The sequence below is a fragment of the Antechinus flavipes genome, chromosome 3 (assembly GCF_016432865.1).
Source record: "Antechinus flavipes isolate AdamAnt ecotype Samford, QLD, Australia chromosome 3, AdamAnt_v2, whole genome shotgun sequence".
In the NCBI taxonomy this organism is placed as follows: Eukaryota; Metazoa; Chordata; class Mammalia; order Dasyuromorphia; family Dasyuridae; genus Antechinus; species Antechinus flavipes.
In genome coordinates this window covers 171,068,867-171,086,775 of record NC_067400.1, presented here as the reverse complement: position 1 = coordinate 171,086,775, position 17,909 = coordinate 171,068,867, and the positions used below count along the sequence as shown (strand labels likewise).

The window sequence follows — 17,909 nt, the reverse complement described above, 5'->3', positions numbered from 1 at the left end:
ACATGTGGAAAACTTGTTCTGCTTGGCCCCACTTGCAGAATGAGAAAAATGTATGGAAGCTGTAAAGAGATCATTTGAGGCTTGAAGTAAGGAAAAACTCTCCTAACAACAGCTTGAATTAATTGTCTCAGTAAGTAGTGAGTTTCTTTTTAATGGAGATTTCAAAAAAACAGCTGTCATATATTTTGAAAAAAATGAAATTATTGTTAAAATATGTATTTAAGATGATTACCTAAGAGTTTTGTGATTAATGAAACACAACCAAAGTTGACCTGATATGTAATCATTTAAAATTATTCTTTAAATTATAACCAGGGTTGATTAATAATATATCCAGAGAAATAGTGTGCTTACAGAAAATATCAAATTAATTTTCATTTAGAAGACAGAATCTTTATTAAATAAGTATAGCCATATTTTCATACTGAAAATATAAATAGGTGTCATTTTCTTTGAGATAACATCACAAAACAGTAGAGCTGAGTGACTACTATCTTTACACTGTTTTAAAAACTACTTAATGTAGTTTTTTTTTTTTTTTTTTGTAAAGACTTCAAGAAAGCTTCAGTCTGTGTTTGTTTTTAAAAGGAGTATTAGTTAAGGACAAAGAGTTCAAGAATTCCCAATAAACATAGAAACATAAACAAGAAACTTAAGTTCCAGAGAGCAGTCATTACCCTCAAAACTTAAAAAGACAAAGTTACTGGAACTGATATAGTAGAGTGCAATAAATTACTCATATTTGGGGGATGAACTAATTCTCTTATAACAATGGGTCATAAAAGGTACCTTAGAAGTCATTTTGCAGACTTAAAGACTTGTCCACAGTCACAGAGTGAGTATTGGGAGAGCTGGGATTTGAATTTGATTCCTAATTCTAAGCCCAGTTTTTTTTTTTTTCCTATCATATCATGAGACCTTTCATGTTTAATTTTCTTTATATTAAAAACAAGACCCAAGTTTCCTTCCTGATTTTCATTCAAGAAAAAAAAAAAATATATATATATATATAATATATATAATATATATATATATATAATATATATATATATATACAGACTTCTTACAAGGATTTTAGCTTGGGGGAAATCTAAAAAAAAAAAATTAGTTATTCACTAGGACACTGGAAATCTAGATCATTCATTTTGCAAAAATAAAACTCCTCAATGTTTCTAAACCTAGATTCCAAACATAATTAGGAAAATAATTAAAGAAAAATCCTAAAGTTTTTTCTTGTGCTTACTTAAAAGTTCAGAAAACTAAAATCAATACTTCAATGAATCTATGGTCTCATCCACATGGATACTCCATTCAACATGCATAGCACACACCTTTTCATTACATATAATTTGTCCATGATTTAAGTCTGTCCCACCCAATGTTACTTGGGGACTTTCTCTAGATTTCTTGATATTACAAGGATACCAATGAAGCACACAGGCTATCCACCTGTTACTCCTAGTTCTCCTTATGTGAGCAGCTGACCTCCTTTTCTGAAAGTAGGTTTAAAAAAAATAGTATCGGGTGCACAATTCTTTCTTGATAATAAACTGGCATTTTGACACCAGCTATTTCTGTGTTTCTCTATTGCTTATTGGGTAACCTACAATTTCAATTTGTTAGAGATTTTGTCCATTCATGAATCATGATTAAATAGCATCAGTGGAAGAATATTTCTAAAAGATGGCCTTTCTTTTTTCTTTAATGGGTCAGGGAAGAAGCCTGAGGCTATTGAATTTACTAAAAGTGATCCATTACTGGGTCTGTATCCCAAAGAGATCATAAAAGAGGGAAAAGGATCCACATGTACAAAAATCCTTGTAGGGCCTCTTTTTGTAGTGGCAAGGAATTGGAAATTGAGTGGATCCCCATCAGTTGGGGAATAGCTGAATAAGTTATGATATATAAATGTTAAGGGATATTATTGTTCTTACACAGCAAGACAAATATGGAAATATGTTTTTAAAAGGACTGCACATATAAAAACTATATCAGATTGTTTGCTGCCTTAAGAAGGTGGGAAGGTAAGGAGGGAGGGGAGAAAAATTGGAGAACACAAAGTCTTACAAAAATGAATGTTGAAAACTATCTTTACATGTATTTGGAAAAATAAAATACTATTGGGGGAAAAAAGTGACACAGAATTTACTAAATGCAGTAAATTCAGGCAGCACTCTTCCTCAACATTTCCGGAACCAGGTCATTGTCAATTTATATTGTTTGTCCAAGAAATCTGAAATGATGAACTAGTCCTGTGGGTTGTCTTTCCAATTGAAAGTAATCTAGTTTTGGTAGATTACTGGGTCAGATTAACAATTCTGGTGAGTATCTGAGACTAACATCATTTAGTGGAACTCGAACAAAACATCTCTCATACATCAGGATACATTCAACATGGGCAGCTAGATAGCACAATGGACAGAGATTGACTGTGAAATTAGGAAGTCTCATCTTCTGGAATTCAAATCCAGCCCCAGACACTTACTAGCTGTATGTACCTGAGCAAGTCACTTAATTCTGTCTTCCTCAGTTTTCTCATCTATAAAATGAGCTGAACGAACCACTACAGTATCTTTGCCAAGAAAACACCATAAGGATCACAAAGAGTTGGATAGAACTAAAACGACTGAGTAACAATATTGTTAACTAACACACCTTCCTTGGATCTTAGTACCTTCAAGTTCACCCACCTCTTCTATTACAAAACATATCCTTTGATAAAGGATTCATTAAGTACTTACTATGTTCCCAGACACAAGACTTTCTACCTTCTTTCTCCTCTTTATCAAGATGAAACACACTTCACAGTCAATCCCTGCTTTACCATATTCACTGGATTTGATCATGGAGTTTCACAAAGAAGTCCTAGAGAAGTGAAGAATATATTTTGTATTTATTTCTCCCTAAGCATAAGAAAAATTAACCATAATGTAAAATTAAAACTAGATTGTTAGTTTAATGAAGAAGCAAGTCTTATCTTATTCTAGCCACATCTAGTACAAGTTTCTGTATAGAGTGGACACATAAGGTTTACTTAACTGATATGACATTACAAGGGTTACAACTCAGAAGTAAACATCTAGCATGCTATTATGAAAAATTATCTGTGGAATCAAACTACAAAAAATAAAAACTGCTAACATGTGTACTTCCAATAAATCTGCTTCTTTTCCATTAAAAAGTATTTAAAATTATACTAGATCACATTAAAAAAAAAAAAAAAGAAAGAAATCTCAATGAGAAAAGTGTCCATGGAAAAGAAAAAAACTCTCACTGAAAACATAAGGTAAGAATATCCTCTCTACAATCTTGATTTTATGTTACTTTGCCTTTTATAATGAGTTGTGGATTTCAGATCAGCATCTTAAATCCATGTATTCCAAGTTCTAACTATATAATGTTTAATTCCATTCTTCTATGTTGAATTCCAAGCAATTTTTGATTAAAGATTTCAACTTCCTCTAAGACAATTTCTCTATGTAGCTTGTGGGACAATGGCTGATGTCTTCTTTGAGAATGAGTGAGACAGAAGGAGTATTGTTTGACAAGATAGATGTAATTTTGACAGAAATCTCTAAACTATGAGTGTTAGGTTCAAGCTTGCGCCTGAATCTATTTTGGCTGAGCTTTTGTTACCAAATAAAACAAACCCCTCTCCAATTTTGGTTTTTTAAAAAAAATTATATCAATAAAATTATTTTTCATTTAAATATGCAAATATTCTGCTTCATAAATTTGCTTCTGTCTTAGCTTCTACTTATTTCTCATTTTATTTTACTGCAGCAACCACAGAAACGTTCATATTTCCTTTGTTGTCAGAATACAATCATGTTTCCTACCACCTGTCCTATTATACACTTACTCAAAGTTTCTGCAGGATTACTGTCACCAAAAGCATTTTTAACATATATTTCCATGAATGGTAGGCACTATGGTGTGCTTACATTTCAGTGTTTGAAGGTTCTGTATGAGAAGTATATTGTATTTCTCTCGTTTTGGGGAAATTTAAACATAAGGTTCTAAATACATCTCTCCTTCCCTGGTTTATCATTGGCCTAGCTCTTAAAAGTATTTGCTAAATTAACTAACTATAATTAAATCTAATATAATAAATGATATCTACATAGTATTTTAAGGATGTGCAAAATGGCTTCCATGTATTAATTTATTTTAGCCTCACAATCATCCCATAATGTAAGCACTATGGGTTATTGTGCTCATTTTACAGGTAAGGAAATTGAGGCTTAGAGGTTTGCCTGTGATCATATAGTTTTTATCACAGAAATAGGATATGAACCCAGATCTTTATGATTTTAAGTCCAAGGCAATACCTACAACAAAATACAAAATATCTCTAAATATAAATATAAAATAAAATATATACTCCTGACAAAAAGAGCAACTCTCTCATCCTTTGAAATCAGTGACACTACTACAAGAATGATCAGAAAAACACTACCCATTGATGCTGCTTCACAATTACAACATTACTAAATTATAACACAAATCCCAAATGTCATTTGGCAAATTACTTATTAAAATATTATTCTTATAGAACTAATGGATCCTTTAGACTATTTCCCTTAAAAATCACATTTTCGTAAAATTAAGATATAGTCACCAATGACAGATGGGTGTGTTTCAACTCTATCAGAACCATCAATCACATATCCAACTTCTCTATCTTTATCATCTTGTTTTTCTTCCTCCCCCCAACCTTTGTTTATTTTTCCTTCCCTTCAATGTTCATCCAGGCAGATGGTATAAAGATATGGCTGATCTCTCTATTTGTCTTCCCCCATTTTCATCACACATCAACTGCTACAGAGAAACCGACAGTTCTCTGGCCCCTTCAGAGTCAATGTGGAAAAGTTGGTTAGGGACTTGCTATGACAGCTAAGAAAAATTGGATTCTAGCCTTGAACCTACCCCTTCAAACTAAAAAGCAGTACCTGTTGTGGGCCAAGATTTAAGAAACTCAAGCTCCAGGAGGAACCCAAGCAGAAAATCAAACATCAAATCCCTCCTTTAATCAATTCATTTGGTATATCTTGTTTTATTGTGTTTTTATGAAATTGAAGATTCATGGTAATGTTGCTTCAATCAAAACTTTTTGGCACCATTTTTCCAAAAGCATGTGCTCCCATTATGTCTAATTCTCACAATATTTCAAACTTCTTATATCTGTTATAGTAATCTGTGATCAGTGATCTTTGATGTCAGCATTGTAAATGTTTTGGGGTACCACAAACTGCACTCTCATAAGATGGCAGACTTCATAAATGTTATATGTTCTAACTGTTCCCCATCCTCCCCATTACCTGTGATAAAATCAGGCCAATTAATAACCCTACCGTGGCCATTAAGTGTCCAAATGAAAGGAAGACTTCATCAATGTACCAAACTTCAATGATGTTTTATTTTAAGAAATATCCAGACACCCCAGTCTTCAGCAATGACCACCCTGCACAGTCAGCAGCCATCACTACCAATTAAACTGTCACCTCATAGAATATGTTATCTTAAGAAGCAGTAAGTACTCCCTCCACTGCATGTTTTCAAGGGAAACCTGGAAACTACTTATCAGAGATGCCATAGGAAGATATTGATTTAGGGATAGGCTGATACAGACACTTTCCAAAATTCCCTAGTAATGAAACTCTGAATTTCTCTAGATTTCTTCCTACATAAGTTTGGAAAATCCAGAATTTGAGGGACATAGCTACAAGGCAACTTTGCCCATGCTGCCATTTCTTCATGTTTTTTCATTTAACAAATTATAATTTATCTCAGTCTTTAAAAATTACCTACTGATTTTCCAACTTCATTTGCTCCATTCTTATATAGGCCCCTCAGCTCTTCCCTTCACAGCAATGGTCTGTACGAACTCTGCCTCTGGCTATGGCCTGCCTGGAGCTCCATCCTATCACCCTGGCAAAGGAGGGAACCAGCTCCATTTGGCATGAATGATTCTTGATGAAGCCATATTAGCTTTTAGTGATTACTCTTTCTCTTTCTAAATGGTCACAACCCAACCCTTTATTTAGCAGTACTAACTGCACAGTGCTAGGTTTCTGGGTAATATCTCTGGATTTAATTTCTAAAATTCCCTGCAGGCTTAAGAAGGCACAGGCTGCCCCCCTTCCCAGACACTCATGGCATTGTAAAATTGGAACAAGATGACTAACTACCAGAGCTGCATGGGGAATGACTGTGATGGGGTAACAAAATATAACATAAATAAAAATCTGACCAAAAAAAAAAAAAAAGCAAGACTGAAAAGTTCAGATTCTTTTTCTGTTTATGGATCTCATGAAGGCTTTAACTTGGGTTGTATATGAGATAAAACATCAAGCTATAGGCACATGGAAACAAAATTCTATATTAGAGAATGACTATGTAAAAGTCATTTTATTGATCATAGCCCAGTCAACTCCCCAAAATTCTAATTCTTAAAGAAGTGTTAAACTTGGGTCATTGGAAGGTGTTTTTACATCAATGAAATGTGGAGTCTGTATCAACCCAGGTCACTCTATGAGGCTTAAATGAAGCAATGTATGTGAATGCTTTACAAAAGTTCATTATTACCCTTGGCTCATTCTGTTAAGTCACGAGATGTTCTGAAACCATTGAAATAAATAATAACAGCTAGTATTCATCACCTTAAGAGTTACAAAACAGATGTTCTCATTTGTTTCTCACAATAGCCCTTGTTAGATAGCTGCTCTCATTGTCCTCATTTTTCAGATTAGGAAACTAAAAATGAGAGAGATTCAGTGGCTTTCCCAGGGGCTCAGAAAGCCAGTTGGTGTCTGAGGGAGAATTTGAATTTGGGTCTTCCTGTTTCCCAAGTCTAATACTATATCAATACTAGGAAATTCTCGCAAAAGGTAAGGTGCCCAACAGATTGCAGCAAGATTTCCTATCTTTCTTTTTAGAAATAGAAGTTACCATCATTTTTACTTTAAAACTAATTTTCCTCCTTGTTGAAATTCAGTTCCTTCCTGATTTTCCTCTACCCTTTATAGCTAAGTCAATTTTTCAGTTGATCAACTTTAGAAAGATAAGAGACTTTTGGTTCTTCACTACAGGCAAATGATTTTTATGCAATTCCCACTCCTCAACTCCCCAATTTTGTTAGGTTAAAGATACCTGTTTTGTGTAAATCTGGAAAGATACCAGTAAAGGAGAGATCAGAGTGTTTGTCTACATGAATTAATGGTGAATAGTTCCTCATATTCAACGTTCAACATTATCTTCATGTTAGATGAAATTAAAAATTTTTTACACCAATGCCCTCTCTGCCCCATCCCATCCATATAGCTCTAGGAAGGCTCTACTAATGAATCCCACTTTAATTATTATCTTTACTTTGAGTCCCTGGGCTTGCACTCAACTTAAATTAGGACCTTTGTTTTCTTGAGAAAGTCTTAAAAGCTGAAACCAAAGTCTCCTAAAGAGTCAAGAAATAGTGATAAAAGAAGCAAAAGAAAACACTAAATAGTTGCTAAAAGTGATTAGAAAGAAAACAGGAGAAAGTTAAAGGAAGAAACATTGTCCTGATATGTCTGGCCTTGAGGAGTGGAAAAACTGAGTTATAAGAGGGAAAGGGAAGGATAAAGGATAGGGAGAGGACAGAGGAGGAGGAAGGGAGAAGGGAGAAAAGATTCCTTTGGCAGAATATTAGCTGGGAACTAGAAAACTTGATTTGGGTAATTTCCAAAATGAAACTTAATGCAACTTATTTTCCATAAAGAAACAAATCTATCCCCCAAAGAGGAGGGTAGTTTTGTTTTGTTTTTTAAAGGACCAATAAAGTGTGAAAGCAACTTTTTGTTTTCTGTATATAATTTGCTTGTGTTCCAGTTTTTGGTCAATGTTTCTCGCCCTTTTCTTCAGGTATATTCAAATAAGCTCATACTGAGTTTCACCTTATCTTTAGAAAGAGCTATCTATCATTAGAGAGATCAAATAGCCTAAATGTGATCTTCTCTCAAATCAAATAACAACTACAGTTTCGATTCTGTCTCAAATATCTAGTCTCCGTCAAAATTAAACAATACTTAAAATCCCACTATAATCACCCCTTTAAAAATACTATAGTTATTTCTTCATTCTATAAAATAATGCAAAATGTACCTCCTTTTATTAGTCAAATTAAAAATCACTTATAATTAATATTAATCTTGTGAGATTACTAAAATTGCTTGAGATTATAATTAGAACATAAAGAGCTTATAAACACAGGCTCAAATGAAGTAATGTATGTATTTTGTATAAAATATAGAATCTTGTTATAATAAGTCTATAATTTTTGTCAATGATGAGCTTATATAAATATGGAGTTGTTATAATAAAAAGTCTCTATCTTCCATTTTAAAATATCACAAATTAAAACATTTCTAATGGTTTTAGCAACAATCATTTGTAGTTTTGGTAAGACTTGGGACTACAAACTATAAGAAGCCCAACTTTAGAAAGTGACAAATACACATATACAAGGTGTCCCAAAACTTAAAACTTAAAATCACACTTTAAAAAAATCTTCTGAGACATCCTGTCCATACATTATGTGTGTGCTTAATAAGAATAGTGCATACCTTTGATGTTAACAATCTAGTGATATGGGCTTCTTCACATACATGTTTCATACATTCCTATATCTCTTTGTGAGTGTTCAAAGATTTCAAAGTAAAGTTCAAGAATGAGTCTTTCATTTTTAAAAAAATATACATGGTCAATGCGGGAATTTGTTTGGCTTGATTCCACAGGGGCTTTGTTTTTTCTTGTTTTCACAACTGGGAAAAGTGAAGAGAGAAAAAAGACAGATCTTAATTTTTTTTTCCTTTTTTTAAAAAATCTTTTCCAGTTTTTTTAATTAAAGCTTTTTATTTTTAAAACACATGCGTGGACAATTCTTCAATATTAGCCCTTGCAAAACCCTGTGTTCCAATCCCCCCCGCTCTGTTTCCCCCATACCCTCCCCAAGATGGCAAGTAGTCCAATATATGTTAAACATGGTAGAAATATAAGTTAAATCCAATATATGCATATATATTTATATAACTATTGTCCTGCACCAAAAAAATCAAATCAAACCAGAAAAAAAAAGAGAGGGGGAAGCAAAATAAAATGCAAACAAACAATAACAAAATGAGTGAAAATACTATGTTGTGAACCACACTCAGTTCCCACAGTTCTCTCTCTGGGTGTATATGGCTTTTCATCACTGCACAATTGAAACTGGTTTGAATCATCTTACTGTTGAAGAGAGCCACGTTCATCAGAATTGATCATTGTATAATCCTGTTGCCGTGTACAGCGCAGATCTTAATTTTTAAAATAATAAATGTCTTTTAAAGGCATTAAAGTAAATATGGGGGACTGACTCTTTTATTTGATTTCTTTTCTTCCTTTTTTAAAAAAACATGTAATAAATTTTATTTTATGCACATCAAGGATAATTCATAAAGTACATTAATATAAGAAAGGTTAGCAACAGTACAGTATGAAATTTTAAAAATACATATATATAGTAGTGGAAGAATTTAAACACTCTATTATCAGAATATTATAAATCTTTTAGTTTGATTCCATCCAGCTCACTAGATGATATGACCATATTCACAGTGCTATAAGCTCCAGAATAATTCTACCATCACTTACCACCTCCCTCCATCAAAGAGGATATTATGATGGAACCTTACCATTTAAAGTGGAGACTTAAAATTTAAGAGCCTTAATAAAAGAGGCTGTGAATTAAGGGCAATCAGATTCATTAAAAAGCTTGTTACATGAGAGACAGCGGGGGAATAATATAAAAGGTTAAATCAAGTAAAATATTCACTTTGGAACCAACTAGGAGACTTTCCTTCCCTTTCCTACTCTATGGCAAGGTTTTTTTTTTTTGGTTGTTGTTGTTGTCATGGACAGATGCCTTTGACAGTCTGGTGAAGCCTATGGTTCTCTTCTCAGAATAATGCTTTTAAATGGGTATAATAAAATATATGTATATAAGATTACAAAGGAAACAAAGCATACTGAAATACAGTCATCAAAATGCTAAAAACAATAACAACAATATTAAATACATGAATTTTCTCTGAAATCTATACAGAGAACTGGCGTCATAAACATCAGATTAAGAAGCTGTCCTCTACGGGTGTGTTTCCCCCTCCTGTTCCCATTATTTCTCCCCACCTCTGTATAGACCTTTTTTTTTTTTTTTTTTTTTTTGGGCAACAAAGTGGAACAAAATCATGTTGTTATATAATAGTTTTGTCTTTATTCCTTTTTTTCTTCCTCCCAGTATCTATCTTCATGTTACAGATTAAGAAATCCAATTGCTGTAGGCCCTCTCTTGCTCCAGTAAATGGTTAAATATATAGAATCATAAGGGTACTGGATTCTCTCTTTTTAGTATTAGAAAAATAAACTCCTCTCAAAAGGTGTTATGAATGTGAACAGTATAGTCATATAAACTAGTTGAAAGGTACAAAATAAGTGTTTTTTTGATTTCCTCAAAATTAATAGATTAATGGATCATATATATAACAAATTTAAATCTTATATTTCTTGTCACTAATTTTTTAAGACTAGGTTTCCCTATCTCTCACAGGCTAAAAGTGCAAGGGAAACTTAAAGGGTCCCAAATCCCACTATGTATTGACCCAGGAACTTTGACTTGTTCCAATTCCCAGCCTGGGCCTCTTAAATGTCCCTTTCTTAAATAACTTGGTACAGATTCCAACTCTCTTAGGACTGCCTCGCCAGGCTGAAATTATTAAGGGCACGGGATTGGCCTGGCCCAGTGCAATTCAGAACTCTGTGACAGGTCAGCTGGTATTACTGGGGAAAAACAAACATGGTCACAACCATGCCCAGTTCTTTGTTTTTTTTTTTTAATTTCTTTAATTTTTTTATTTTAGTAAAGCTTTTTATTTACAAAACATATGCACAGGTAATTTTTCAACAAATGCCCAGTTCTTATTATTAATTTTAAAGCAGGAAAGTTGAGTATTTCTTATTTTTTTAAAGAAAAATATCAAATTTTGAATGACCAGTATGGACTTAATCAATTAACATGCATTATTAAGTGCCTAATATTTGCCATTCTTTACCAGAAAAAAAGTCCCCCCCAAATCAAATAGTTTCTGCCTTCAAGTTTACTTTTTTTTTTCTTCTGGGGGAAAAGAAAGAAGGAAGAGAAAATGGGAGGAGGAAAGAGACAAAAGTTCCAGCCCTGGCTTTACCCTATTTCTAAAACCTAGGCAAATTTTTTAATCTTTCTAAACCTGAGTTTCCAAATCAATAAAGTTTAGGTTGGCACTTGCAGAATTTTTCAAAGAACCAAAGCAGATATTGAATGCAAAAGTACTTTACAAATGTAAGGCACTGTTGAGGTCCAGGAGTGGTGGACCCCAAAAGTATACTGGGATTTCAGGCTAGTGTTGAGTTGTCTCAAGAGAATTTATAGGTTATTGGATTTATAGAATATATGGATTACATGATGTCTAGAGGAGGGATATAAAAAATTGGAATACAAGGTTTTGCAAGGGTGTATGTTAAAAACTACCTTTGCATGTATTTGAAAAAATAAAATATTATAACAAATTAATTAAAATAAAAAATAAGGGGGTCAAAGATTTTGTTATGATGCTAAGAGCAGGCAAAACTCTAAGAGAAGTTAGCAACGGAAAGAGGTTTTAGTAATTAAGGGGAAATACAAGTTCACTAGCAGAGATACTATCAAAGCTTGGCAAATGGGAGATTACAGGGCTAATTCTAATGGAAATTTAGGATTCTAACAGGCATTAGCTATTGAAATATTTAGCAAATGGACTCACCCCAAAAAGGAGATTGTTATAATAAGGAGAATGACATCTTATAGTTGGCTAACCCTAAAAAGGAGTTTAAGCTAGTCGATGAAGTACATAAGTCCTTCCAAAGAGTATAAAAGTAATTCAGGTTTTCTCTGCTACTTCTCACTTGGATGTCCTTAGACATCCTTAGAACTATAAAATGACAAACAATTATTAGTTTTTAAATTATTGCCAGCATCTAGCAGCAGCAACAGAAGCCAGGAGCAACCAACAACTAGCTATGACAGCTAACAGGCAGCAAGCAGCAGCAGAAGTGAACTCCTTATCATATTCTTTTATTATGGATCAGTGGCAATAAATATGTTTTTCAACCTCCAGTTTAAATAGTTAAATCCAGGAAAGAATAGTAATGACATAGATTTCAAATTCACCACATTTTTATTAGAAACAGGGAGAAAAGATTAGTTAATAAGTTATATAGGTTATCTTTTTTTAAAGCATTTGATTTTTTTAATCAATAAAAGTGCAGCACATTAATTCTAGGAACCAGATAGCCTGATTTCTAGTTCAGATTTTTGTTCAAGATGCAAAAGATAAATCCTAGAATAATAAAACTAGCAATAATGAATCCTAGATTAAGCCAAATGTTAATTAAGGCTTTACTTTCAACCATACTTTACTTATCTGGATTCTCCAGAAAGTGAGTCATCTGTAGTGTCTCCTTCAAATTACCATAAGGGGGAAGGGAAGAGATAGTGACAGGAAGAACACTTGTTTTCAATCTGTTTATATCAACTAGAAATTAATTTCACTTCATGGACAAGTTCTCTCTTCACTTCGCAAAGGTAAAACTTTAGAAAATTTAAAGAACAAATGATTTCCTTGGGCTCCCAAAAGCCAGACTTACCAGATTCCTGGATAATGAAAGAGTAAAAGCAAATAAGAAACCACCCACTAACTCCAAATGCTTTAGCCTTTGAAATAAAAAACCATAACCAGATCCTAGCAACATTTTATAACCAATATAGGTGTGAAAAGCTGAGCTTAAATCTGACCTACTCTGTTTTTGTTCTTGACCTTCTAATATATTAAGCAGCAAAGTCAGTTATTGTGGCATCTTCTCTCCAATTACCTCAAATCTTCATTAAAAGAAAATTGCCTCCCTTAGCTTTTAACACAGAAAATTATTTTATTGTTCATGGTTTCTAAACTAAACAAAGATTCATTGTTCAATGACTTTTTAGTTGGCCTCCAGACCTCCAATAATACTACCTCCAGTCCATCCTGAATATCTTCTATACTGTTTTTATAATTATGTCATTCCTCTTCCCAAGGATTCACAATGGCTTTCTGCTGTTTCAAGAAAAGATTAAGAGGCAGTTAGGTGGCTGAGTTCAAATTCAGACTCAGACATTTAACAGTTAGAAGTTGTGTGACTTTGGGCAAGGCACTTAACAAGAAAGAAAGAAAGGATCAAGTATAGAATCAAAGCCCTCCAAAATGGATTAATCTCCCTTATCTAAATTTCTCTCTCTAGTACAAGATCTCCATTCACAGAATCAGATATTTAGCTATAGGAAAAAAAAAAAACAAAACACTGAAGCCTCCCTTAGTTTATTCTCTGAGCTTCCTAATTTTAGAGGTAGAAAAGACAAATCCAACCCCTCATTTGAAAAAATGAGGAACTGAGGCTTAACTTTCAAGGTTAAGTGTAAAGCGAGGTCACACAAGCAGTAAGTATTTGAACTCATGAAATCTCTCCTCATAGAATCCAAAGATCATAGAGCTAGAAGGTGTTTCGCAGACCATCTTGTCCCATCAGATGATGAAGACAAAAAAAGTGGATGAATTCTTCATCACACTGATGGCCAATGAAATCTAGAGCAGTTCCATGACCTATTCAAGCTATCAGACCAGTCTCCCCATTATTCCCTAAACTATTTTCACTGTCACCTGAAAACCTGTGTTCATGTACTTCCCCTCCTCCCTCTTTAAATCCAAACTATCTTTCAAAGACTAAGTCAAGTCTGATCTTCTCTAGGAAACCTCCAAGGTGCAAAGGCATTTTGAAAATGGATAGAATGTAGCATGTGAGCACCATCCAGCATGGCTGGACCACATTGGGGGCAAGTGGAGGGGAAGTAGATTGTGAAGAATCCTAAATAGATTCATGATTTCATGATAGGTTGTGAAAACAGGCTTTCAATGGCAAAAAAGTTTTTTTTTTCTATTATCTTCTAGAAAATCTGTTTGAGGAGAATGAGGGTCAATGCTATGCCGAGAAACATCAGTCTAGCAGCTGCATGGAGAATGGATCGGAGGTTAGTATAATGCTGAGCAAACAGCAGCACTCAATACACTCAATACTATATAATTGCTGATCTCTGTGACCTTTTAAAAAGTTAAAATATCCATCAAAACTATTACACTCAGTATCTGTTAAATAACAAAAAACAATCTATTTTTTCTTGCTTGGAAATACTACTCTTTTTTAGCTGTTTCTACCCGCTGGCCCACTATACGGAACATGTGTAGAATTAGAAAGCTAAGTTGTGGTTAGGTTGTATGTAAATGCTTTAAATGAAGGAAGAGTTTGTATGTGAGGCTAGACCTGATAGGGGATAACTGTCCGGGACCAGAGTAAACTAACAATGCTACCTGAGAAGATAATAAATACTTAAGGATTAAATAATAAACTCCATGAAGTCACAGAACCAATGACTGTAGGGACTCTTTCCAGGATCATAGTTTCATGGTGACTTTTCATTTAATGACACAAGTACTTCACTTTCAAGTCCCTCTCACCTTCTCTTAATTGTAACAAAGCATCATAATTAAAGCTTGATGCTCTTGCACAGGTTGAGAAAAAGAAAAAAAAAGGCCTTTGAGTCTTTAAGTGTATATCACACATATAAATGTAATTTAATATTCTGTCTACTTGCTTTATTTTCATTTCTGAACTGTCAAATCCAGTTTTAAGTGTTGTGTTTTGTTACTTTTTTTTTTTAAATACTATGAACCAGCAGGGTTATGTAATAGTGTCCATTAAAAGCCACAATGGCACATCTGTCAAATTATGGCACATCTGTCAATGTGAGATTATTGCTACAGAGTAATGAAACTAATTTTTATTTGTAGTTTGTAGCACAAATTTCATTACTATGTAGTCACACCTTCTATACATATCTAAAATTTTTACTTGAATTTCACTGACTTTAACTAATTCCTAAAATCTTTCACAGCAAAATTATTTGGAATAATTTATTTTTATTAATTAATATTTCAAGTAATTTTAATATTTTAATTAATATGCATTTTATTTTTTATTAATACAACCCCCAAAAGAGATAAAAGAATTGTGAAAATATAAAAAACTGCAAAGAGGAGACAGTGGAGAATTCCAGCTGAAGTGATGAATGCTCCCCTAGAAAGATGGTGCTCTTTCCTCTTTACTCTGAGGAAGACCAGATAATGCTATTAAGTGTTTGGGCCTGAACATATAGATTCCAATCCTCTACTTGCCACTTCCTATTTGTGTGGCAGCACCAGCACAAGTCACTTAAGCTTCCTTGGGTCTCAAGGGTCTTCATCTGTAGAAGATCTCTTCCAGTTCTAAATCTAATTTTAGAATCCCCAAAGTCCTAGGATGGTCATGGCCCTCATGTACATCAAGTATACCAAACTTAGCATCTGGCTCTATTCCAAAAGGTGGGTGAATCAGACTGGAATCAGAAGACCTGAGTGAATTTCAATTCAAGTCACCTTTAAAACACAGGTGTTTTAAAGTTCCACAGCCTCTAGTTCCACAGCCAGCATTCTAGATCTTAGCTTCTTAAATAATAAGTCAAAAATCCCATTTGGGAGTCTTATAACTGAATGTGGAAGTCACAAAACTATAATTTATTATTAGTAAATGTTTAATTTGTATACAGCTTTTATATGCCCATATGCTCAGGATCACATAAAAATTTCTCAGGCAAAAAGAGGTCATGGAAAGAAAAATTTTAAAAAGCTTGCTCTGGATTACATGATCTCTTAAAGTTCTTCATAGCTCTGAAAAACTATGATTAAAGTACATGGGGTGATCCACATCATATGAAGAAAGATTTGCAAAATTTGCTTTTAGTAAATGGAAAATAAAATAAATACAAATCCTAAAATTTATGTACTTTAACACCTAATAAAATCTATGAGAACACTGAGATTAATACCACAGTCCTCATTTGTTTACTTTCTTCCCAACCCCACTGTCAACACAAGAGATTTCCTGCCAAATTAGGCCATCTGGTCAACTTATTGCTATAATTATGACTATTTATTAACTAAACTATTTACCAGAGAGGTAATTTTCAATTTTCTCTTTTACAATTAAGATTCACTCATTTTACAACTAAAATAAATTTAAATAAGTATTTATATAGCTTTTGTAAAGCATATCTTTAAAAATCTACAGAAAAAAATTAATGAACAAATCAAAGATAAATTACTATTATTCAAGAAAAATACTTGAAGCTCTTACAAATGAAAGTAATTGAACTTGTTTATTATGAAACTATTTCACAGAAGATACCAAATAATATTTTTTAATTCTTTATGCCATTATTGATTAATATTTTTCAATCACTTAAAAATTAACAAAGTAGAAAACCTATTCAAACCAATTCAATTAACAGCAGCAGAGTAGAGTTTTACATGTAATTTTGAACATAAGTAAAATTTATAATATATTCCTTTGAGAAACATAAATAGGAGATAGTCACATCACAGTAAAATTCACTTAATTTTTTAATTGTTAAAATTAATTTTAATCAAATATAAAACCTTTACTATAAATCATACTATATTCAATATGAACTTAAATTATATTTCTTATGTCCTAATAAAAAATATTACTATTTCCTCAGGTCAAAATACTGACTTTAATAGTGGCAATCCAACTCTTCACTCTCAGATAGGCATATACTAACCAAAAGAAAAAGCTCAATATATTGGTATTAAAGTATTTAATATTTTTTAGCAGTGGAAATACTACTGATGATAGACATACAGTTTCTACTTTGGCACATGCTTCATTAAAATTTAATTAGTACCTGGGTTTAAATAAACCTTCTCATGACCCTATTAAAGTTCCTTTCATTAATAATGCAATGTGCTTTTTTTAAAAGACTATTTGTAAAAAATTAAAATTAAATACAGGTGTTACTGAGACTGTCTCAGGAAAGTTACTGATCTTAAGAAATAATTTGTGATAATAAGGAGAACAATAATTTTTATTTTAAGTTTAAAAAATTAGTTGGGTGATTTAAGGAAATTCCAATAATTGGAATTCAAATATCTGTATCCATAACATTTTAGCCTTGCATAGTCTCAAAATTTTAAATGGATATGTGATTTCATCAACCAAAATGTCCCCTCCAAAAATGCAGACTGAAATCAAGCCATCCCAAGAGAACTGATGTCACGTTCTCCCATATTTGCCAAGAGGAGTAGGGGAAGAGAACAGCAGCATCTATTGATTGTGCTGGAAGCCTTCCTTACTTCTGCTAAACCGTGGGAGGATATTAATGGTACGGTTAGGCTGTCCACCTATCGTCTCCTGTCTTTTCTACATGTCCAATCTATCTTTGCTTCCTATCATAACTTATTCTCATGACTTCTTATATTCCTGCTCTTCACTTTACCTAAGTACAGAAAGATATATCACCTGGCAAGCCAGACAATGAATTCTTTGGCCATATCAATTTCTGAAATGATGTAAAGTAAAAAATGGCCCTCACTTCTCTGTAGCCCCTTCATACTTGTGCAATTACAGTGACAGTGATGGAAAAGAGAGCAAAAAGGGTATAGAAGCACATAGTTTTTAGACCACCTAATAAGTTTTACTTGAGGGATGTAATTTTGCAATGAGCATAACATCACAAGTGAGTACAATATCAAAGAAGCTAAATCATTTCAATCTTTCTTTCTCCCTTCCTTCCTTCTTTTCTTTCTTTCTCTCTTCTTCTTTCTTTCTTTCTTTTTTTTTTAATCTTGTCATTCTTGTTAGAAACAAAGCTAGAAGGAAGAAGGAAGTTGTTGTGAAACAAT

At 33.1% G+C, this 17,909-nt stretch overlaps 1 protein-coding gene across 9 annotated transcripts in view; it reads right to left on the bottom strand.

Moving 5' to 3' along the window:
• The window catches only part of ATP11A (ATPase phospholipid transporting 11A), a 212,546-nt gene that overhangs the window by 169,498 nt on the left and 25,139 nt on the right, over positions 1–17,909 (bottom strand). For 2 of the 9 annotated variants that reach the window (XR_007951752.1, XM_051984226.1), the window contains exons 1-2: positions 8,601–13,655; positions 2,742–2,865 (exon numbers count right to left, since the gene is read on the bottom strand). The exons of 1 other annotated variant lie outside the window; for it this stretch is intronic. Coding sequence is in view for 6 of the 8 variants with exons in the window: in XM_051984226.1 (XP_051840186.1) it covers positions 2,742–2,846 (105 nt within the window). In the remaining 2 variants the exon portion in view is untranslated. Of the gene's footprint in view, positions 1–2,741; positions 2,866–8,600; positions 13,656–17,909 lie in introns of those variants that run through there. 6 more of the 9 variants (XM_051984222.1, XM_051984221.1, XR_007951751.1 and 3 more) reach the window with 5 other exon arrangements.